Below are 23,510 nucleotides of genomic sequence, written 5' to 3'. Positions count from 1 at the left end.
TTCTCATGCCCATGCCACTGTTCAACTGAGTATACCATGTAAATACTACACATCTCTTTTGCGTGCTCATGTTATCGTGCCCTGTGCTTTTGTACATTTGCTCATGCATGTGCATCTCTCCCTCGCAATAATGCCTTAGTTAGGCGCTGCGAGGTAACCTGAATCAATCAATCAATAAATAAATTGAAAATCAAAACAGCTTGTTCGTTCTTCTACAAATTCTAAATTGCAGAACTAACTTATACGAATTCACCCCCCCCCCCCCCAAAAAAAAAAGCGTCTGCGTGTGTGCGTGCGTGTGCGTATGCGTGTGTGTGTGCGTGTGGTTCAGAGTTCACGTAGGTAATTATTGACGGCCGTTTTCTTTCTCTAGAAAGTAAGGAAATTCAAGTCACAACAAACGAAAACCTCAAACCAGGCCTGCCGAAACAAACAAACAAAAAAAAAAAAAGAAACGTTCGCTTTATTATCATTTAAGAAGAAAATAAAAAGTTAGCAAACAAACAAACAGTAAAATGCAAATTATGACAATCCATAACAAAGGTTGACGCATAATGATGTGAGTTGCCAGCCCAGACAACGTGAGGGCGCCAATTTCCCCTTAAAAAAAAAACGTGCAAGTTTGACACAGAGGACACCTCGGAAGTGGTACCCATGCGCGAGGACACCCCTATTTTCCGCTTCGCCAGCTTGCCATCCCCGGGACCGGCCGCAGCCCTACGCGGCGCTTAAGCACGGACCCCGGGGTTGGGGGCGTCGCCATGACTACCCGCGTTGCTAGCAACAGCGTCGGCGGCGGGCTACGTGTCCGCGACCAGAGCCAAGATGGACGTGGTCGGGGAACGCCGGGAGCCCCCGGCCGGCGTGCCGCTCACCTGCCCGGCCTGCCGCATCTCGGTGGTCTCCTCCAGGAGCCGGGCCATGTGCCCTTTCTGCGGCTCCTTCTACAACCGAGACGCCAACTCGGACACGTCGCTGCGCGGAAGGCAGGGCTCCTCGCTGCCGCACATCGTAAGTGGCCCCAGGCGCCGCCTTATACCGGACGTCCAGAAGCGTCCCCGCGGCCTTCTGGCACCAGCGCCTGAGCGTCACCTTCTTGTTTGATAGCAGGGAGTTGCAGAAGATCTTTCCAACACCTCCGATAACGATACGATGCATGCGCAAAGGCGTCGGCGGAACATCGGGTATCGTTATCGGAGTCATCGGAACGATCTGCTGAAACTCCCTAATAACACGTTGCTTATAGCCGTAGTGCCGTAGCCGTGGACGCATATCTAAATAAGCTATGGGTGGCTGATGACCCAACCCATGCATTGGGACGAAGAGAACGAAATGCAATGATGACTGGCTAGAGAAGTTCGAGCGAGTTCTCGAGCTCGGTCAGGGCAAAAGAGGAGCAGCCTGGATCGGATAGTGGGAACTGCGTCGGCTGCGCGTCCAAGAATGACGTTCCAACGCAGTTGATCACTGATGCACCAATGAGCCGGGGTGGGTGACCAGAACCAATGAGAGCGGCATTAGAGAGCATTCGTATATATTTGCGTGAAAAAAAAAATAATATATGACATAAACCCCAAGACTGCAGGCACAAAAAAAAAAAAAAAAAAAAAATCTTGAACACAACAGACCTGTGTTCGAGGCGTTTTAGTGTTCGTGTCGTCTTTTTGCCTGAATACTCGGGGTTTACTTATGTCCTATTCAATCTAAACCAGCTCGTTTGCGCCCTTCCACTCACTTAATGTGAATGTTTTCCAAAGGGGACGTCCTGGTTGCGCGTAAGTCATCCTCTTTCCGTAGCGTCGGAGATGTATACAAGGCCAGCGTGAACTTGATCCTTTCTTCCTCGACGGCACACCAAGAGGAACGAAGGATGATGTGGTCCGCGCGCCTCGTCCTTACCATGATGCGGACTTGATGAGCGCACGACAGACGGATGAATGCGCAGAATGCATACGCGGCGTGACACTCGTGCCCCGGTTTCCTGAGGTTGCGAAATATTAAGTTGAGTTGCCCCCTTATTTTAATTCTTTTTTTTTTTTCACGCTTGTGCGTTTGCGCAAGTCTTTGTGTATGAGAAGAGTAGGGCTGACTAGCGGAAGCGGCGATGTATTGGATTCTAGAATGTTCGGCAACTCGCCGCGCGTGCGCCGCGGTTGCCTGTCGAAATACCATACTGCTCCTAGACGGGCGTACGGAAGTCCAGACAGGAAACCAGGGGCGGTTTGCTAGCCTGGAAAAGTGAGCATGAAATGAAAACTGTCTCCCAGTACTTGTGGTCTGCATTCGCCAATGTGTCACTCAGGCAGTCGAACTAAAGTGCCGGTCCGATTGAATTGGAGTGAACAACATTCGTACCCCTGTAACATAGAGATTTTGAAGCTATATCTAGGTTAAGAATTAAAGCCACTTTTTTTCATAGGGGAACGTAAAGACCCAGGATTGCGAGCTCATTCGCATATTCCTCAATTAAATGGACATTAAACTCCCGACAAACTTTAAAATATTTTTTGAAGTGCCTCGACAGGACCAGTACGTCACAAAAATATACGTCCTAAAAAAATAAAAACAATTAAAAAAAATTGTTAGCGCAATATTTACGTTCCGCGATGCCCTTTTCGAGGTATAGAGCGATTCCGAAACATTCTTCTATATTGGGTTGACGTCTCAAAATAGAATGCTATTTCGGAATCGCAAGCAAGTGAAAATAAGTATCGCGACGTAAATATTGCGCTACAGATTTTTTTTTTTTTTTTCGGGGAAAGTTCATTTCTTGACATACTGTCATATCCAAGCAGATTCAAATACATACATACATTTTTCTGAGGTGTGTCTGTGTGTGTGTGTGTGTAAAAAAGAGAGGGGGGGGGAGGAGTTCAGTGTTTTGTTCAGTGTCGTGATTGAATGCTTTTAAAATTCCCAGGTGACATATGGTTCTATCCCTATCCATCTGAGTGCATGTAGTGAAAATTTTCAGTCGGGAATGAAATTATCTTTTTAGTTTGACATTAAGTTTTGACTTGGCTGAAAGTTTTAACTAAAGTTGAAGCAGATCAGTTCACGTGTAAAGTTTTACAGGCGAGTGTCCGCCTCAGCTTTCGTCCAAAAGCACAGATCTTTCTGAAATATTAAGTGGTTTAATAACACGATCGGATTATTGATGTTTAAAAGTTTATCGAGATGTTCCTCTTTTATTTCCTTTTATTACCTACTTCATCCAATAAAGATTGAATTGAAATATCTAAAAAAAACGCATCTAGATTTACTTTTCACAATCAGCTGTCGGAACTATCTCTGGTTGCTGCCACTTGAACTGGCCTTTAATTATAGCTTAGATCCTACCCGGTAAAAACACCCCAAAGAAAAACATTAAAAATGACAAAACCAGAAAAACCCCTTTGTCACCCCCCCCCCCCCCCCCCCCCCCCCGTGTCCGCCAAACAAGCAGAGGGGTGTCGGTGGGATTGAAAAGTGTTGTCAGGTCGGTAGGCCGTCAATTTTGGCAGAACTCCCACTAATCTGGCAACACTTGCACCCCCCCCCCCCCCCCTTCCAATCTTTCTATGAAAAAAAAAATGGGGGTTGGGGAGGGGGGGGGGGGGGGTTTGCTGAAGAATAAGTGTTGTCAGACAGACCAAAAAACTTCGGGCATGCTCTTCGAAAAAAAAAAAAAAACATTTTCGTGTCTTGATATTGAATTTATATTTACTTTAACTCGGGAAAGCCGCAGCGCCTCAGAGAGGTTAAGTCGTCCATACCATGAAGGCCTGCGGCGCTGCGTCTAACGATAATGACGATGAACCGCGTTCAGCGATGACGATGATGGGTCAATCGAAGAGCTACAGACGTATGCCAGATATTTGAGAGCGACACATCTTTCCACTCGTACATTTAAACTTCGGAACCACAGAGACGTCCGAATGTCAAGAACATGTTACTCACGAAAACACATTAATTCGTTTCGTTTGTTCCGCATAATCAAGAAAGATCCTGCGCGCCATTAACAAACTGCCAAACTCTAGCGCTGTCTCTTGTTTTCGAGGACGGACAACGTATTTTGAGGTTTCTCGTGTTGATGATATTCCGCTCACGTTTTCGAGGTCGAGGTACAAGGTGACGATCATCGACAAAAGCTTTCCCGTTAGGCAAAGTGAACAAACTTAATGAAAATAAAACAGCGATTTGTATCCGCTTGCCACGCAACGTTCCCGCAGTAACATGGCGTATGCGAACAGGCATCTTCTCGTGCGTTCAACCACGTCCGCTTCCATTTGGAAACAAACTCCAAACATAAGTTGGGAACTTTTTTTCTTTTCTTTTCCTGCCAGCTAGGTCAGACGTTCTATAGGCAAATGAACATTATTCATGCGGATTCAAGCGTTTTCCGGCGCGCCCCGCGAGACCATGCAGTGTATCCCCGGTCACGTTCTGCGGGTGTCGCCCCACGGGGGGTCAGGTGGAACAACCGAGGGCCTCACGTCTCGGCCCGCTCACTGATCCCGCGCGCTCAACAACTTTGTCGATCCGGTGGACGAACGCTCGATGTATATTTAATCGCGGTACGTCATCCGAACAACTCCGCGCTCCTCACGTCTGCCCTCTTTAGTCTGCCCCGAATCGGGAAAGTGAAAACCAACTTTCCGGGGGTGGCTAGGGGCGAATATAGACCAACCGCGCGACCTCCAGGTTGGCGAGTCTCCTAGACAACGAAACAGTCAACACGATCCCTCCCGGACACGCCACAATCAATGCGCCGCTTTTCCGGGCCCGACAGATATTCAAAATGATCCACGCGCCGATGTTTTCGCTCTGCGAGAGACACAGGACGGAATGAACGACCTATATGGCTTTGCGAGCTAATACGAAGATCACCGTCCATGTTGGTTTCCGAGGTTGGGTGGACAGGGTGTACGCTGGAGTAAAGAAAACGCGTTAAATGCACCAAGCAAGAGGAAAATGCAGATGCAGGTTCACTCTATAAGGTGACGGTCGTCGAAGCGTTCGAATGTGCCGTGTTCTTTGATAAATATGGTGCACAGCCCGCTACGTCGTGGCTACGTCGTGGCTACGTCGTGGCGCTCTGACGAGACAAAGCGATGTACTCCAAGTAGAGCCACGCGAATTAACATAATTCGCAAACGTGAGGTAAGATCCGTATTAAGCCGGGGTCACGCTGTTTATACATCATACAAAAGACAGTCTGCAAAGACGAGTTACCGCAATATCAGTGGTTAGAATGCATCGTGGTAACTTTCCCCTTGAACTCATTGCCATGTGCTGCATTTGAAGCACGGATCTCGCGGTGACTCGGGTTCAAATCTGTATGAGACTCTCTTTTGTATGATGTATAGGAAGTATTCACTGGCGGCCATAGCTGTGTGCGCGACTGCTGAGCGCGTGCTGACGGCGAGCTTCCACGGTTCTTTTGTAACGTGCATTCCACACCCTCAAGATTGCCGGTCTTAGCAACCTAGTAATGTGGGCTCGTTCTGAGCATGCGCTCTAAACAGCACCTACAAATATGGCGCCCAGTGAATACTCCTTATAAGCAGCGTGACCCCGGCTTAAAACAACAGTTATTTCGTCGTGCGCATTTATTCACCGCGAACGTGCGTTTAATCCTGCGACGGATAAATCATGCATATGAGCGGCCTGTGCAACGTGAAGTACGCCACATATACCGCCGTTTGAACGTTATGCATGCATGGCGACTGAAGATAAAATCTATATAGTGGTACCGTTGCGCGACGTGGCTTCGTTAGTGTCCGTGCACAGCGGCAGTCTGTATGCTGATGTACCTCATGTGCTCTGGCTGCCACTGGTTGTGTCACCCTCTAACGTTAACGTTGAGGTCCCACATCACGATGAGCGGCATCGTATAGGGTCCTACAGAATGTCTCAATCAGCTGCCAGGCTCTTTAAATCGACCGCACAAATCGGCTTTTTAACCTATCGCGCTACGATTTTGTACAGCGTTGCCCACAGGAGGCGCACTTTTTCTATAAAATTTGCAAAGAGCGAACTTACCTGAGGAAAAAGTAAAAAAAAGGAAAAGTCTTCACTCGTATGGAAACGCAGCGAAGCCACCGGCCTTCAAACAATAGGGCGCCGTTTGGCATGGGAGACAAGAGATGGCGCAAGTGGTCGCGACGTTAACTGCCGCCAAGGGACGAGCATACGGCGCCGAGAGACGGCGTTAGCAAACGATCCGCTGCGGCTGCCGGTGACGCGCCGCCGTTTGCGAGCACGCTCCTAGTGGTCTACTGTAGATGCCGGCACCGCGCCACCGCGACAAACTAGACTGGCGGCGATGCTCCGCCATTTTTGGCTCAAGTGCGTCCCAGCATGCACCAGCATGGCGGTACTTTGGAACTTTATAAAATCCATCCAGCGCTTTACCGCAACCCAGAGCCGTATATGTAGAGAGTTTGGCCATTCGTTGGGAAGTATAGGAGACAAATGAGGAGACGCCATTGGCCGAAAGAAGGCTGGGCGTGATCCAGGGCGTCTTCACAAACTCGAATGTGGCCAATCAGAAGCCGGAAATAATACCCTGGCGGTGGTCGCGAGAAACAAACCTGATAACTGCGTGGGAGTAACTCTCGGTGACTGAAAATATGATGCACGTGATGTTTCAATCATGGTCATCAAAAATCATGGTGGAAGAGTGTGACTAGCGAAACGATCGACATAATCCGTACGGCAAGCGCCGAGGGCCGGGAATCTGCCGTCCGAGCGGTCACACTCTATCCGAGCAAAACAGAGTTCGAGCGGCGCGTTCGTTTCTTACATCTTTCTGCATGATCATGATCGAAACATCCCGTGGACCCTATATTTACCCATAAAAGGTCCAATGTCAGCGCATGTACCAGGGGAGCAAAACAAACGTATTGACGATACTCGCTCAAACTGTCTCTGAAGTAATACAACACCAGGAACCACAAACAGCTAATACGAGACGTGCAGTGTCCGTTTTCTCGTCTAGACTAAAAGACAAAAGTAGTGGTGGTACTCAGTTATATTAGTCAATACTAAAGGCAAGCGTGCATTTGCCGAAGTGGCGAGCACGCGTGTAGCAAGACTGTGTATGCATGAAAGCATTTCAACAGCTCATTGAAGGGGAGGCGTTAGAAAAGGTGATAGTGGTCGCGTCTATTTACCCTTTCTCCTTCTTTGTTTCTTACCACCAATGTGGTTCAGTTACGTGGAAAATTTACGCGGATATTTTTAATTCAGAAAATTCAGAGAGAAACTAGAGACTTGGCGTTCGCTCTATAGATGAGACACAAGTCGCACTTTTAGGCAGCTCGTCAATTTAATGCGTACCTAAAAATAAAATCCCGTCGTGCGCGAGAACCCGAACGATTCCGAACCTCGCCAAACTGGCGGGTTATTCTGGCGAGAGCGCCTCCGAGCGCATGGCACTGACAGCCCCTCTTCCTCTGTGCAGGAGTCTCACCGACCCCTTGTGCGGGTGACGGGGTTCGGACCCCTGATCACGGACAGCCTGGGCGCTATCCACACGTACATCACGGGCCTCATTTTGCGGCCCACGTCGCCCAACAGCTCTCTCTACCTGTCCCTGCCGGCTGTGCAACCGGACGCCGAGCGTCGGCTGTGCACGATGAGCGCGGGCGCGCACATGCCCAGCACCGCTCGACCTGCGTCATCGGCGTCCGCGACTCCCAAAGACCTCGGGGCTGGCATCTACGGAGACGCCACGGGGATTGTCGCCCAACCCCATGAGCTTGCGTCCGAACCCGAGTACCCCGTCAGACATAGGGAGGTGCGCGAGCTCAGGTAAGTCTAAGGCTGCAGTCTGTCTGTCTGTCTGTATGTCTATGTCTGTCTATGTCTGTCTATATCTGTGTATATGCATGTCTATGTCTATGTCTACCGACCTACCTACCTACCTACGTATACCTACCCATACCTACCTACCTACCTACCTACCTACCTATCTATCTATCTATCTATCTATCTATCTATCTATCTATCTATCTATCTATCTATCTATCTATCTATCTATCTATCTATCTATCTATCTATCTATCTATCTATCTATCTATCTATCTATCTATCTATCTATCTATCTATCTATCTATCTATCTATCTATCTATCTATCTATCTCCCTCTCTCTCTCTCTCTCTCTATATATATATATATATACACACCAACTCGACTGTCCGACGTAACGCCAGTGCGGTGGCATTGCTGTCGGCACTGCACATGCGCAGACGCTCCACTTGACACAAATGTGGTTTCTGCGCGCGTGCAGTGCCCACATACCTGGTGTGAGATAAGTTAGTCAACATCGTGCACTTGGTGTATAGCCTATGGCCGCTGCAGATTGAAGCGCTTACTTATCCGAATGACACAACACCTTGGAAAAGTCAGAGTCTAAAAAGCTCTCATATTGCCGCTCTAACGGCGGTGATCAGAGAACACGCTCGCCTAAATCAAGCTCCCCCGGATTGGTAAATCCAAAACACATACGAAGACAAACTTGTTCGAATGAATTCAAAGAAGCGAAAGCGTGCTGGCGAGCTGATTAGGAAACATCATCATCTAAACCCCGAGACACGGAGAAATAAAATAACGGACAAGACATCTTGTCCGGTATTTTATTTCTACTTGTCTCGGGGTTTAGATTACTATAATAAATTCCTCGCTTTCTGCTTTATATAGGTTCTGAAGACGCTCGCTTTCCCTGCTATGGAGAAGCTCAGTAATTCTGCCATTAGAGCGTCGGGTTTTAATCTGGACAGGGTGGGTAGGCTTACTTAAGAGAAGGGTTTACTACACTCGTGGACAACTTTCTGTGGCATTTCAGAAAAAGCGAAGAGTGCGCGTGCACAGCTTTCATCGGCTCTCAAGGTGCTCTCACGCTGCAGAACCCAGGATCTTGGGTTCAATTTCCACCCCTGCCCGTTTCGATCTGGATGAGCATCGTACCGGCGTGCGGTCGTGTATCACTACTGTGTGGTGCACGGTAAAGACCCCAGGCTAGTGGTTGTACTGCACTGGCTAAATTTCTAATCTACAGCTGGGAGACTCATCGCCCCTGTGAGGCAGACCAAGTTCTAGGCTTTATAAACGTACACACAACCCTTTTTTTTTTTTCAAGGTGATCAAGCGCCCGTTCGCCCAAAGCTTTGACTGCATAGCCGCAGAAAGTTTTCCGCGAGTATAAGAAGTATTCACTGGACGCCATATTAGTGGGTGCAGTCTAGAGCGCATGCTCAGAACGAGCCCACATAAATATGTAGTAAGACCGGCAATCTTGATGGTGCGGAACGCACTCTGCAAAACAACCGTGAAAGCTCGCCATCAGCACGCGCTCAACAGTCGCGCAGACAACTATGGCCGCCAGTGAATACTTCCTATAGACCTTTCCAACGTTTACAAAATAACAGTCGAGCGCGAGATCTTCACAGCCCAGCACGCGCGTGTGTGTCGCTTCGGGAAACGAGCAAAGCACGCGCCATATGCACGAACACCGAAAATGGTACCGGCCACACGTTCGTTTATGGAAAGGCCTATAGGCAGTATTCACGGGACGCCCCATCTGAGGGAGCTGTTTAAAGCGCATGCTCAGAATGAGCTCACGTTAATAGGTTGCTAAGACCGGCAATCTTGATGGTGTGGAATGCACGTTGCAAAAGAACTGTGGAAGCTCACCTTCAGCACGCGCTCATCAGTTGCTCACACAGCTATGGCTGCCAGTGAATACTCCCTACACTCGGCGTCAGTGTTTCTCGTTGCACGTTGTCAAGGTTAGTGTAGCTTCCGCAGTGGTACAACGCTGTCAAAGCTAGTGGCGCAAGCGCGTGGCTTCGTTTGGCGTGTCTTTCGGACGAGAGAGCGTGCGAATGAGAAGCAAGACGATGCCACGTGCTCTTAATTGTTGCTGTTTTAGGCTGCAACACTGTGAAAACTATGGTAGCCGTAACAACGTAGCAGAAAAAAAAAAGTTGATGCCGAGTATAGCAATGTCGGTGTTTTTAGGGTGCCTCAGATCCTTCTGTTTGGGTTGATGCCATCCTTTGTAATAGTCGATGCCGACAGCACGCGCTCACAAGGGAGATACAAAAAAAAAAAAAAAAATGTCGCCGCAGTCTGCGGCACGAGTACGTGCGTAGGCACACGCTCTTTCACGTGCCTCAGAAGAAAAAAAAAAGTGTTCGGAACAAAATGGCCAGGTGTCATCACCCTAAGCAAAGCGCACATGAAGGCACCCTAGGTTTTGTAACTCTGCATCATTCTTCTGCGTGAAATACGTTTTACATCTATAGGCACTCGATCATTTCTTCGATCAACGTGTTCCTACTCCCTTCTCCTCTTACCAAGCATACATTATATGATATAGTTCAGCTACTATTAGCGGCGAGATGTTTTAGTGGCGCCCTCCTATGGTTACCTTTCGTGACGTCATTACCTTGCGAACAACAAGTTCGATGGTGTTTGTAAGGAGCATGGTGGAAGCTTGAAATTATTGCGATCTTAAAGCAACACTACCAACATCGTCGAAATTGAAATTCTTCCATTCCTCTTATTTGCGTCGATGAGAAATCCTTTGCTGACGTCATAGTCAGCCTTCGGCCAATCGCGGAAGGCCGACCACAGCGACGCTTTCGATCGCGCACGTCGTCAATACCACCGCCACAGTCAGTGTCTTGAGAAAGCATTCAGCTGTGTACCCCGACTTATTGGTTGTACACTGGTGCAGGGAAATTGTCGAGGAAGGACGTGCCTCCAGCAGCTTCTCAAAAATTCAAGAATTTTACGAGCAAACATTCAGTTCACTCATTGAACTCAACGCACTTTTCAAGGTAAGATCATCCACTGCCCGCGAGGGCCGAACGCTGCAGTTTCGCGACATTTCATAAATAATTGATTGTGTGCTCGCGAACCCGTCAATTTTTAGGAGAACCCGCGGCAAGATGACGCAAAACTTGAGGACCCAGAAATAAAGAATGAGTTGCTGCATGCTGTGTATGACATGCTTGAGGAACTGGTAAGAATCTGCTTTAACTTGAACAACTCCTGTAGCGCTTCCTTGCCTCGGCAGCAATGGGCTATGAGAACTATCCAACCAGAAAACGAGTATTATACGCATTTCTGTTTTACTCGTAAAGTAAACTGTCCAACGTATTGCGTTTTGTGATTCCTATTGGTGTGTACTAGCGTTGCGGTTAATAAGCGCACATGTTCATGTTAATAAGCCCTTTGGTTTGACATTTCTTCGTTTCAGCCAACATACGTGAGCAAAGCCGTTCTAAAAGGCATTATCAACTCCCTGCTTGCTACTGATATCCGGCAAGTTTTACCTTTGACGTTTGTTCCTTTCACTTGGAAATTGTGATTGTACTTAAATAATGGAGTGACGCCCTTTCAATTTGTTTTCTCACCAGACTGAAATCTAAAGATGATACACGCGCCGTTTATATCCTTCTGCAAGTAAGTGTCAATATTTACTTAATTTATTTGGTTTATGTAGGCATTCAAGTTTATTAATGCGTGAGCAAGAAAGGAGGCCAAGCTGTCACTGATCACATCTATTTTTGGTTTTGTTTAGTCCTCAAGCGAACGTGCTAATTTACGTGACAATGTCAATATTTTTGTTGCTAACCACCGTTTCTATTTTCTAGAACCCCATCTTTAGCAGCCAGTCTTCATACACAGTGTTTGCTCACCTTCTGAGAAGAGTGGTGTCACTCAAAAGTGCTGACCATCAACTTCTCATCCACTGGTTTTCCAAGTACGACATTGTTATTTCATTTACTGTAAAATATATTATTATTTTTAGTATCTAAGAAAATAATAAATAATTATTAGCTGCCAAGCAACGCGGTTACGGCAGGAAAGCCCGATCAGTTGCCACATTTTGTCTTAGCCTCTAAGTGATGAGATGACAAATAAACATTGAATTGAATATGAACGGATTTGTTAATTATGCTGCCAGACGTTTAATTGAATCACCTTCAAATAATACAAAAAAGTTAAGCTAACTTTCCGAATACGTTATTTTACAGCAGGATAACATATTGCAGCTATGGCGTTGTACATAATTCTACGCTTATCGAGTTCAGCATCTGCACCATTATAAAAAGCGGAGTCTCCACATCTTCATGGCTTGTTGAAAAATTTAGTTTCAAAATATTACGACCTTCAGAAACTTACTAGAAACCTTACAGTTCTCCAGCAGACAGGCTTCGAGGCCTGGTCAAACGCCTGCTCCAATTCATCACCATACGGGAATTCCCTCCAGCAAACGGTCACAAATTACCATCCATAAGCAAGAGCCGGTGGTGGATTCCATGTGCTACTCGAGTTCTGGCACTAATAAGTGAGTCAAGACTGTTTGGTGGCGCAAAGTTTACAAGCGTTTTGCTAAATTGTATTGGCAGCAATGCACATATTATCTGCATTATTTTTTAGTTAATCATCAGAAGTTAATCTTTTAAATAAAGCTCTATAGCCCCTTAGCCGTTCCATGAAGTCAAGAAAGTTTAGCTTTAAACGCGGTGAATATGATGTTTGTATTCAATGCGGCTCGTACGTACAGGAGCACCTAGATATTACTTTTAAAGAACACGACTCTCGTTTTGCCCAATGCCCCAACTTGGCTGTTAGGGCTGACAAAATAAATCTAGTCCCGTAACATTTTTTGTCCCACCAGATGCAGCCAACAATAAAAAGACTCCAAACATTTTGAACTACACAGACTTTTACAATAGTGCCTTGGACCACATCGACCTTATGTCTGAATACTACAGGTGGCAATCTCCCGGCAAGCACTCAAAGTAAGTCATCGTGCACCTTTGCAGTTCAATGGTGTTTGAAATTGTAACTACAATGAACTTGATTTTTAGCAGGATACTGACGAAAGGCAGTGTAGTCATAAAAATAGTACGAAAATGGGAATACTTAGAATATAATTGAATATCGCCCAAACACGTTAAAACACCTTAGAGTTTACTTAACTAGAGTTTAAGAAGTTAAAAATTCTATTCTAATACGAAGTTCTAAAACAAAGCTTCAAAACGACTTTTAAAATCTTATTAAATTGAGGTCTTGTATTATATTGTCTTTCGTATAAAATCAAAAATGAGATCTTGTATTATATTGTCTTTCGTATAAACTCAAACTGAAAAATGCTGCTTTGTACCCATATACCTTATAACCTTTTTTTGTGTCAAGGACGGATATAGTGTGCACACTGAAGCAGAATTGAAGAGTATAATTTTAGCGGCCGCAATACCAGTATGCTAGTGGGTTAGAGCCCCTACTCTACTCTAGCAATGATTGTGACGGAAATAAAGGCACAATGTATTGTCATTTATGCAGGTTCTCCTACTGCCAGTACCCTTTCATACTCAGTATTGTAGCTAAGAAGTCTATTCTCCAACGAGACTCTGAACAACAGATGATCCTGAATGCTAGGGTAAGGATGTTTTCAAGGTTTTATATGCTTCCACGAGCGAATTCGAACACTGCACACGCCCAGATTGCGGTATTCCACTTTAAAGCTTCTCAGCTATACTTGCACTATGGCACCAACTGTTTGATTTTTTTTGTACCGCCGTTGGTGCAAGAGGAGAGTGAAAACCCCTAAAATAGGGTTGAGGGATACCTCACTCTTCGAAATAAAACAGCCCAAGGCAGTGCCACCGTACAAGTGCGATGTGGTTTTTATACACCTAATTTCTAGTATTCCTTGTAAATGAAAATCCACCACATTACCAACATTACCTAGTTCTTGTAAATGCGTTTAGGACAGGAAATTAGCAACATAAACAAAGTTGTAGATCGATTGATACTTGAACACCAATTTTCTATTTACAGCGCAGTCTTCTGAATCGAGCCCTCCACCATCAAGCTCCTGACATCGATGTCTTCTTTCTCAATCTGAATGTTCGACGATCATATCTTGTATCTGACTCGCTTAATGAGGTACGTAAATTCTACGAGGTTTTACTGCGTACGTATCGTTTTACTGTTCAGGAGTCAGAAAGGAACCAACAATACAAACACTTGAATGCTGCAAGATAGTTAGTGAGGGGTTCCATGATGTATTTCAGATTGCTCGGAAGCAGACAGACCTGAAGAAAAAGCTAAAGGTCACCTTTGTCGGTGAGCCTGGTCTCGATATGGGAGGTCTGACGAAGGAATGGTTCCTCCTGCTCATACGGCAGATATTTAGTCCTGACTATGGTATGACTGTCCTTGCAAATTTATTTGGCAATGCTTTCTGACTTGTTTTCTTTTTTTTTTTATGCAGGGATGTTTGTGTACCATAATAAGGCAAGATGTTACTGGTTCAGCACCACACAGCTGGGAAACCTCAGGGAGTACAACCTGATAGGAGTTATATCCTTTGAAAAAACATAGTTTCAGATAGTGCATTGTGACACCAAAATCGGTGACAGGTGTAAGCCACATGAGAGTGCAAAACTTGCTTGAAGCAACGAAACCTTGAATAACGTTAACGAGGGCTTAGTGACACTTCCTTGAAATTGACTGTCCGTTGTGATTTGAGGGCTGGCCTTATATGAGCTAGCTCTCGGAGCACACTTCGACAGAGGATGCCGAGCAGATGCACTAGCATATCGTAACAATATCAGACGCATTTTGTGAAGATATTTGAAGACTAATTGAAAGGGTCATGCTACGCAGAAAATAACATTTCAGATAACTATGTCGGCACAGAATCAATCACATTTATTAAAGTTGTGAACAAAGCATTAGTTTCACGAACAGATTAGCTGCGGATTCATCGCCTCCACCCGTATACAGTAAGGCGGCTATGTCTGAAACGTATGTGATGTCAGCTGCCAGTGTCCCTCGCTTTCTCGACTTCTCCATTGTCCTTCTCCATGGAGATCACTCAACAATTGTGCGATGGCAAGCAATTTCGGTTGCGGAAAGACAACGAGGGAGGATTGTAGCAAAAGAGTTTTGTGGGCTTGGCCGATTATGTTAGTTCAGTCATGGTTGTCTGGCACCGAGATAATAATTGTGTAAAAACAAATTGTGTAACCCCGAAAATATTTAAGCTTGATGGGTGTTTTAGGTAACTTATGACAATACTTAGAAAAGCTAGTTCAGCTACGCATGTCGAATCAACGTAGTATTGTTCAGAATCCTATTGAGCCATTCAATATTTTTTTTTTGCGCTGACCAAACTGATTAATCAACACATATTAGTTATTCAACTTCTTAAATACTTATTTGTGCGCAAACCCTTCAATTCGGAAGTTTTAGAGCGCGTTGAAAAATATTCCATCGTGTCGTTTCCATCAAAATAGCCTTCATGTGTCGAATTTTTTCGAGCTTGAAAGAACGATTTTTAAATCTTAAAAGCTTTTGAAAAAAAAGTTAAAAAAAATCCACGTGACTAAGGACGCTGACATCTCATCTGGCTAGTGGGTACTCCCACGGAGTTTTGTTAAACCTAGCGCGAAATTTTCAAGCTTTCCTAAAATATCAACAGAATTAGACACACAAAGGACAATGGGATGTTTCTCAACACGCTCTACAACTTTTTGTATCGAAGCGTTTTCGCACAAATTAATACGCAAAACGTTTGCTAATTAATCTGTGTTAACCTGTTTGGCACATCACAAAAATTATATTTACTTCCGCAATAGGGCCTAACAATACTGCTATAATTCAACGCAGCGTTTTTTTTTTTTTTGTCTTTTTAAGTCTTGGCAGATGTTAGCTGAAACACCCTGGACCTTAAATAAAAACTTCAAATCGAATAGTTGAACGTTTGATTTGTATGCTGTGACTTCTCTAATTAGCCACGGTGTCAATTTATATTTCTAAGAAAATGAATCAGAATTTATATAAAAAAAAAAGTTCCTTAACCGTTCTCACCTCATGGGACTGGCCGTATACAATTCCATCATCCTGGACCTACATTTCCCCACAGCCTGCTACAAAAAGCTTCTGAACCCCCCCGTAGTTCCTCATAACATTGAGAATGCAAATGTAGGCATCTGCAAGTTCACAACTGATGACCTGGCAGAAGTGATGCCGGTAAGTGTAAACAAGGTGTCTAGTGTATATATAATTCTCTACAAGTCTACTATATCATGGATGTCATTCTTCTCTGTAACGTAGGTTAACTCGTTTGATGAGTTGGGTGAAAAGGGGGACGGTTCTGATGGTTTATTCCGCTGTGAATATGGTAACCAAGTTCCACGAAATACGAGAAAAGCCTCAAGTATAAATAAACTGCAATATGAAAGAAATACAACACTCCGCGCATTTAATATTCGTGTTGTTTTCCAACCTCAGTTGTAGACATTAATTATTTACCAACTTAGATTTACCACAACGATGAAGAGGCAGCAGTCCGAGCTAACATTATGAGCCCCTACTAATTCTGGAGAGTAATTTACAGTTACATAAATGACTTACTTGAGTTATCTCAAACTTTGCACATGAGAGTAGCATGCTTATTACGACGAGAGATCTTGTCCGCAGTCAGCGTGTTCCCACACGTTTGTGAGCGAAGTTTTAACACATTTTAATCAGTTGCCAATAAACATAGGCGGGTGTAGATAAAAATGGAATTGCATTGGATGATTTATTTATGCTAGTCTCCAGGTAATTAAATGCACAGCTGTAACTGAGACTGCCCCCTTTTATTTTACTTGTTTGAATGTGCTTCCATGTGAACATTACGCCTCATTTTCACATTGGGTCGCAACCACCAGAATCAAGGTCACCAGAAGATGGCGTTTAAAAACCACCATCATAATGCGCTTATTGGACTCCTGCCTTCTTGACGGGGGGCCAGAGGGTAGGCAGGGGGATAAGGGAAGGGACAGTGATGGGGTGATATAATCCCGTGACTTTGTTCATCTGCACACTGCAAGCACAGCAATATTTCAGCGTTAGCTGATAAAACAAGAAAAGCGTCTTCACACAGGTGTCAAATGCTTTAATATCAAACAGTTTCGAATAGTCAAAGTCCTCGTTGTGCCGCGCTCGACGAAATTATCAAAATGTACCGTGTTCAGCAGTTAACAAGTACGAAACTAGGTCTTAAAAGCCCCTTTAAAATTCTTAGTGTCAGCAACATGCACTGGTGACAGGGACATGACTGGTGAATAAGTTTTTCTAAACGTTACAACTGCGTCGGCTCCAACAAAACGGGGTAAAAACCGGTTTTGTTGGAGCCGACGCAGCTGTTGCTATAGCAACCGTACGACGCAAGTGTGTGAATCGCCCTTTAAGGCACGTTCACACACTTGTAACCGAGTAGGGCCGACTGAGACAAGACCGGTTCTTAAGCCTCTTGCGACGGCGTAGGACCAGCTCCACAGCAGCGCATCTGGTCCTCAGCCGTCGCAAGAGGCTTAAAGAAATGGTAAACCGAAATTTGGATTAAAAAAAAAAAAAAAAAAACGCTGGAGATGTAGGCGGGACGCTACAATCCTTCAATATCTCAAATGGATGGCCATATTTTTTGAAAAAGAAGTCGAGATTGAACCAGGCCGACGAGGCGCGTGACCGTCAAGATACCTAGTTTCCGCCTCTCTTCGCTTCGCTCCCTCAATACCGCGAGGCGGAAAAGACGCGAGGCCGTTCCCTCTCATTCTCGGAGAAACATGACGTCAACATTCCTGCCAAATGCGCCTCTTTTTTTTTTTTTTGAAAAATACGGTCATCCGTTCGAGATATCGCTGTATGAGTGGTGTTTTGGTGTTTGTAGCATCCGGTTGCACGTTTTTGCCGCGTGTTTTGGAGAATCCAGATTTCGCTTCAGCATCCCTTTAAAAACCGGTGATATCTCAAGGTTGGTTCACATGCGTGAGTTCGACCAATCGCGACTGCAACGGCTTGCGACGTTAATCCTTTTACGGGTTGCTATGGCAACGGGGAGGCTGTAAGCGGTATAAAACCCCGTTGTCATAGCAACCCGTAAAATTATTAACATCGCAAGCCGCAGTCGGCCGGACTCACGAAAGTGTGTAAACCAGCCTTCAGTCAGTCTTCCTCGGTTGCAAGTGTGTGAATGGACCTTTAGAGACAACGACATGGCTGACGAGCAACAAAACTGTTGATTTTGGTACAGCCAACAATAGAAGGAGTTGGCGTTAATTTTATGACCCTATATATGTTATGTCGTATTAATTATATTTTTTTAAGATGTTGCAGTGATATGTCAATGCGATATTGAATTTTTAGGATGTTGCAGTAGGCTTGAAGGAGCTTCTGTCATATGAAGGAAATGTAGAAGAAGACTTCTGCATGAACTTCCAGGCAAGTTGATCAGGGGCTCTTTACAATCTTTGTGAAATAGCTGATCTACCTAGTCTGGCTAATCTGGCATATAACTCGTTACATGCTCTGTTTATATCAAGGTCTCCGTTGAAGAGTTTGGGGAAGTAAAAACACACACTTTAAAAGTGGGTGGTGAGGACATTCCAGTGACGAGCGAAAACAGGAATGGTAAGGCAGCCTGTCTTCTCATTTTTAACAGTCTTCTGCGACTTATTTAATAGAATTAAGAAATTTACTTCCACTCCCCTATCAGCAGTTTTCGCACCTTGTGAAATCAACCTACTATGCGAAAGCATGTTTCGCGAGAAAACTATCCAAGCATTAGCAGAAACAATTCTGCCCTTAGTGTTTCATGAAGGAGTACACTACTTACGACAGCTGAAGGAAGTGACCCTCAAGGTATCGCAACGAACTTATGAGGAAGTAAACAAGAGTGAAGCACGTGTTTCTATGCTCTTATAACTGGTTTTACTTGACATTATTACAAATGTCTCTACCAATTTGAATAACTAAATATTTTAACTTTCAAAGATCATTAATAATTGGGGAAGAATAATACATTAATAATAATGTAATAATATAAATTATTACCTGTCTTTCTACATGATACGTTCTCTTATTTTTCCTAATTAGAATACGTCGATCTGTACGTGGACCTTGTTTTGAACAAGGCAATTGCTCAGCCCTTCAAAGCTTTTTACCTGGGGTTCCACAGCGTCTGTGCATCAAATGCCCTCATTGTAAGTCATTCTACCCTCCGTATTTCATAAAAAAAAAAACTATGAACAGAATTGTGTTCGTTTTGCCCTAAACCCTTTGACGTTCAAGTTTTTTTGTTTTTTTTTTCCCAAAACAATGTTTATTAGTGGTCGGGTTTGATTTTCAAATGAATAGGATAAAGAAATGGTCAATGCATAGGGTTTTCTTAACTATCTAGTGGGAACATGTGCAGTGCTTGCAAGCTGTTCAGGTTTAGAAGCATCAAATGGAAATATTGAAGGCGAAAAGTCGCAACCTTTCTTACATTGGGTTTCATTTTGGCGAGTTCCCATTTTGGCGCGTCCGCTTCCCCGACATTTCGGTGGTTTCAAATTTCAAGCCGGAGATACTTTACAGAGCTTCTCCATCAGATGGTAAGCTCTCATATTGTAAATTAAATTCTAAGAAGCGTTCAAAATTCCTAATCTGAAGAGCCGGCGCTCCGATTGCATTACCATCAGAGCAGCCGACATGCGAAGCGACCTTGCGTATCGCGTGCCCGAAGCATTTTTTTTAACGATATATAGACCTAGCAAAGCGAAACAATGTGTGAATATAATGTTTATGGCTCGCCAAAGTCATTACAAATCACACACCTCCCGCGGTGCATGTGGATTCGCGTTTAGGCGGGCACTTTCAAATGTCTAATCGCCGCCGTACACCGCAAAGGGTTAATAAGGGTTAACGACCGGTTAAAAGGGTTAACGACCGTAAAAGGGTTAATAGAGTGCCCAGAAATCTGAATGCTAGGGCTTGCGTGCCAAATAAGTTATTACTTAATTTGGAAGTCTGGCGCACACCAGCGAAAATCTGGGGTAAATGTTGATTCTAGGGGGTATTCACTGGACGTCATATTTGAGGGCGCTGTTTAAAGTGCATGCTTAGAACGAGATCACATTACTAGGCTGCTAAGACCGGCGATCTTAATGGTGTGGAATGAACGTTGCAAAAGAGCTGTCGCGCACACAGCTATGGCCGCCAGTGAGTACTCCCTATACCCCGGTATTTTTTAGAAGTCAGCCAAAATCTTGGCCACACTATGTCTATGCCTCAATAAGCCTCCGTGAGATTTCTGGCACCTCGAAGGGGATTAGTTAGAACCCTCGAAATCGGGCCTGTAGTCCGGCATATTACTTTGGAGTCAATGAGATAGCTAATAGAATGTTAAGGATGAACACATTATGTATGAGAACAGAAGCAGATATCGTCAGTAATAACTTATTGGAAATGACTCAAAACTAATCCAAATTAATGACACTTGAAGGACGCAGTGCAAGCAACCTTTGTCACGCACGGATCACAGGGAAGAGGAGGGTCTTAAAAAACTATTGTGATGGTTTGCTGTGCAAGAAAAACGCACTTGATAAAATTAAAACAAACAGAAGATAGAAGAAAGACAACATACATGAATGGCGCAGACTAACAACTGTAATTTCTTTCTCCTGTTTCTCGCACCGCTCCGTGTTTTGAAAAAAAAAATTATTGTGGCTGGAAAACCTTAATGTTTGGTGCCTTGCATTTTTATGCTTCCAATCTCGATGGTGTTCGCTATTCCGGTGAAGTGATCGATTTTTTTAAAACAACACAGCCCATCACAGCTTTTTCGGTGGACGTGAAGGACATGTACCACAACATTTGCCAGGAAAGAGCAATACAGGCAGTGGAAGAGGGCATCGACGCTTACGGCTCTAAGTTTTCAAGACCAGTTTGGAATCAGCATTAGAGATTTCCTAAGTCTTTTAAGGACCTATTTAGGTTCCCTAAATGTCATGTTCGACGATAACGTATACACTCAAAAAGACAGTAATTTGATCAAGTGCGTTTTTCTTGCATCTACGCAGCGTATTAAACCATCACAATGCCTAACAAACTAGCCCATATCCAAGCATTATTAAAAGAACTAGACGGAAGAAAAACAGCTAAGAGGATTAGAGCTTTATATATCGAAAATGAGAGACAAAAAAGGCATGAGACTTACTTAAACAGCTGAAACACAGGTGCGAGCAGCTCGCTCTATCTCACTGGAACCTAGACTTTAAATCCACTCTCAATTAACCTCGCAGAGCCTCACAGTTGAGCCGTCTGCAATCATTTGATGTGTACTGAGTGAGAAGTTTTCATATGAAGTGTTCCAGATTCGTGTTTAGTGGGCTCTATGATTCCAAAAGGAATAAGGTCTTGCTGTTCCATCCTACAGATGCTTCGACCGGAGGAGGTTGAAATGCTTGTCTGCGGCTGTCCGAAGCTGGATTTAGAAGAACTCCGAAAAGTGACAATATATGATAACTTTGATGAAAATGAACCAATCATCAGGTATTCTCATTTCGTTTATCAGAACATATCAAAGCTAACTGAGATGTAACAGCAGTCTTGAATGACTACTTGGAAAGCAGTTCACTTTGCAAAAAGTTTTAAGCAATACCGTGCTTGTCGCTAATAAGCAAAACTTAGCATTTAAATGCGCACATATCCCTTTCAGAGATTTTTGGGACATAGTAATATCCTTCAGCCCTGAAGTACAGAAGCAGTTCCTACGATTTGCAACGGGAAGCGATCGCGTCCCCGTAGGAGGGATGGGCGAGATGACCTTCAAAATATCTTCCCTAAACAACAACACAGACATGTAAGTATCGGTTGATATCTAGTCTTGTATACAGATGTATGTCTGCCCGGATCAAACAACAACGCAACCAACATGGCAACAACACAAGTACGATTGCTACAATAATTAGTTGAAGTATGCGTAATCAAAATAAGCATACAGATTATAATTTATAGATTAACTTCATTAACACTTATCCGGGGGAAAATACTGCTTAGCGACAGAAAGTGACGTTTTGATGTGCTGTCTCGCAAGAGTGCTATAACTACGCCACTACAGGTATTTATCTTCAACTGTTGAGTAGCCAAACGGATCCACCAGCTTGAACAAGGAATCACGCATCGATAGTGTGCAAGCAGTTAAACCCTAGCACACACTCAACTAAAAGCGACGAGGGTCAACTTACCTCTTGCTCTTTTCTGGACAAAAATCTAGCCTTAGAAAAAAAAATAACTGCCAACTTTGACACTTTGTTTATGCATATGGCAGCGTCTTGCACCTCTAAGATATATGCTTCTTGAACGAGTGATATTTCAAGGTAGAAGGCAGGAGGGAAGAATAAATGAACAGGCTATCTGTTGAAAGCAAGTCCCAAGAGTTTATGCTCAAAACGTAGCCGCAACTAGAGCTTGTGCCTCCTTTTCACTCAGGCTGCCCGTGTCCCACACGTGCTTCAACCAGCTTGTGCTGCCCAAGTACAAGAGCAAGGACGTTCTGAGGGAGAAGCTCATCATCGCCATTTCCAACGCTGAAGGGTTTGGCCTCGAGTAGTTCCTACGAAAGACAATGCTGAAAAAGAAACCAGAAAGGGGCCTTAACATTTCTTTGCTAGAGCACGACACCTGATTTTCTGGCAAGGCAACAAAGCATCAATAAAGTGGAATTGTTTGAGAGAGCCAAAACACGGGCAGTTGAATTTACCATGCAAGTCACATAGTCAAGAACGTCTGCACTTAGGAACTGATTGAGATCCTTTTAAAACCACGCAGGAACAAGATAACTTTTTTTTTTTTAATGCGGGGGCTTTAATTTACGTTGTGAAGGTGGTTGGCCAGCGAAGCTGTGGTATCATCTGCAACGATTGCCCACTGCTCTATTATACCAAATGCCGTCGCTGGTTGTCTTGCCGTTTCTTTTCCCTTTTGCCGCTCCTGGTATTCGCGCTGCTCCACGGTGCTGCAGCAACAACGAAATCAGTTGCTATACACCGTTTCACCTTACGTCCAATCGCGGCCGATGTTATGAGCCATCGGAGCCAATCCAAGGCCGTTTGAGTGTCACGTGACCTCAGAGAGGGAGCACAGCTTAGGATAGCTCGTAGCGGCCGCTGCATCTGGACGTAAGGTGAAACGGAGTATAGGCAAATCCTTTTTTTTTTTTATTTCAGTCTGTTCAGACAATACATCTTGTCTGCAGTACCAAGGCAAAAGACCAGAAGTTCTTACGAGGCCTTGGTACCGCTACATAAATGAAATATTAAAAAGACAATGACACTCGTCGACAGCAGAGCACACTAAAACAAGAAGCGCTCTTAAATAAAATGTAATGAATAACAAAATATAAATATCAATGACATTTACATAGTACACATTTTTTATACTATAAAACTATACTGTAATACCGTAACACAAAAAGAAAACCTACACCAAAAACAACAACAACAACATAGATAGCAACGAGGATAAAACCAGATATTTCAGATCAGTTCGCAACATTTGTGGGCAAGAGAGTTTCTTTCACGATGCTTTTGTATTTGTTTAGCGATATATTTTACATAATAAGTGTATGAAGATAACTATGTGTATTAAGGAAGTTTGGAATTTGAAATGAGAGCGTTTGTCTGCCCAT

General features: G+C 44.3%; 1 protein-coding gene across 1 annotated transcript; it reads left to right on the top strand.

The window, feature by feature from the left end:
- The first annotated feature begins 825 nt into the window (after window positions 1-825).
- Window positions 826-22,433, top strand: LOC8043389 (probable E3 ubiquitin-protein ligase HECTD2). Its single transcript, XM_042287230.1, is given in 21 exon segments — window positions 826-1,011; window positions 7,448-7,671; window positions 9,126-9,185; window positions 10,680-10,830; window positions 10,926-11,015; window positions 11,253-11,317; window positions 11,413-11,458; window positions 11,650-11,759; window positions 12,196-12,347; window positions 12,681-12,804; window positions 13,349-13,445; window positions 13,847-13,954; window positions 14,083-14,215; window positions 14,283-14,371; window positions 15,884-16,045; window positions 18,206-18,280; window positions 18,382-18,469; window positions 18,935-19,041; window positions 21,258-21,373; window positions 21,540-21,683; window positions 22,313-22,433. Coding segments are annotated over 21 exon segments (2,448 nt in total).
- The last annotated feature ends 1,077 nt before the right edge of the window (window positions 22,434-23,510 follow it).

This window comes from Ixodes scapularis, unplaced genomic scaffold, assembly GCF_016920785.2.
Source record: "Ixodes scapularis isolate PalLabHiFi unplaced genomic scaffold, ASM1692078v2 PGA_scaffold9__187_contigs__length_104089568, whole genome shotgun sequence".
Lineage (NCBI taxonomy): Eukaryota > Metazoa > Arthropoda > Arachnida > Ixodida > Ixodidae > Ixodes > Ixodes scapularis.
The sequence above is the reverse complement of the archived record's forward strand: the minus strand, read 5'-3'. Positions and strand labels throughout refer to the sequence as shown.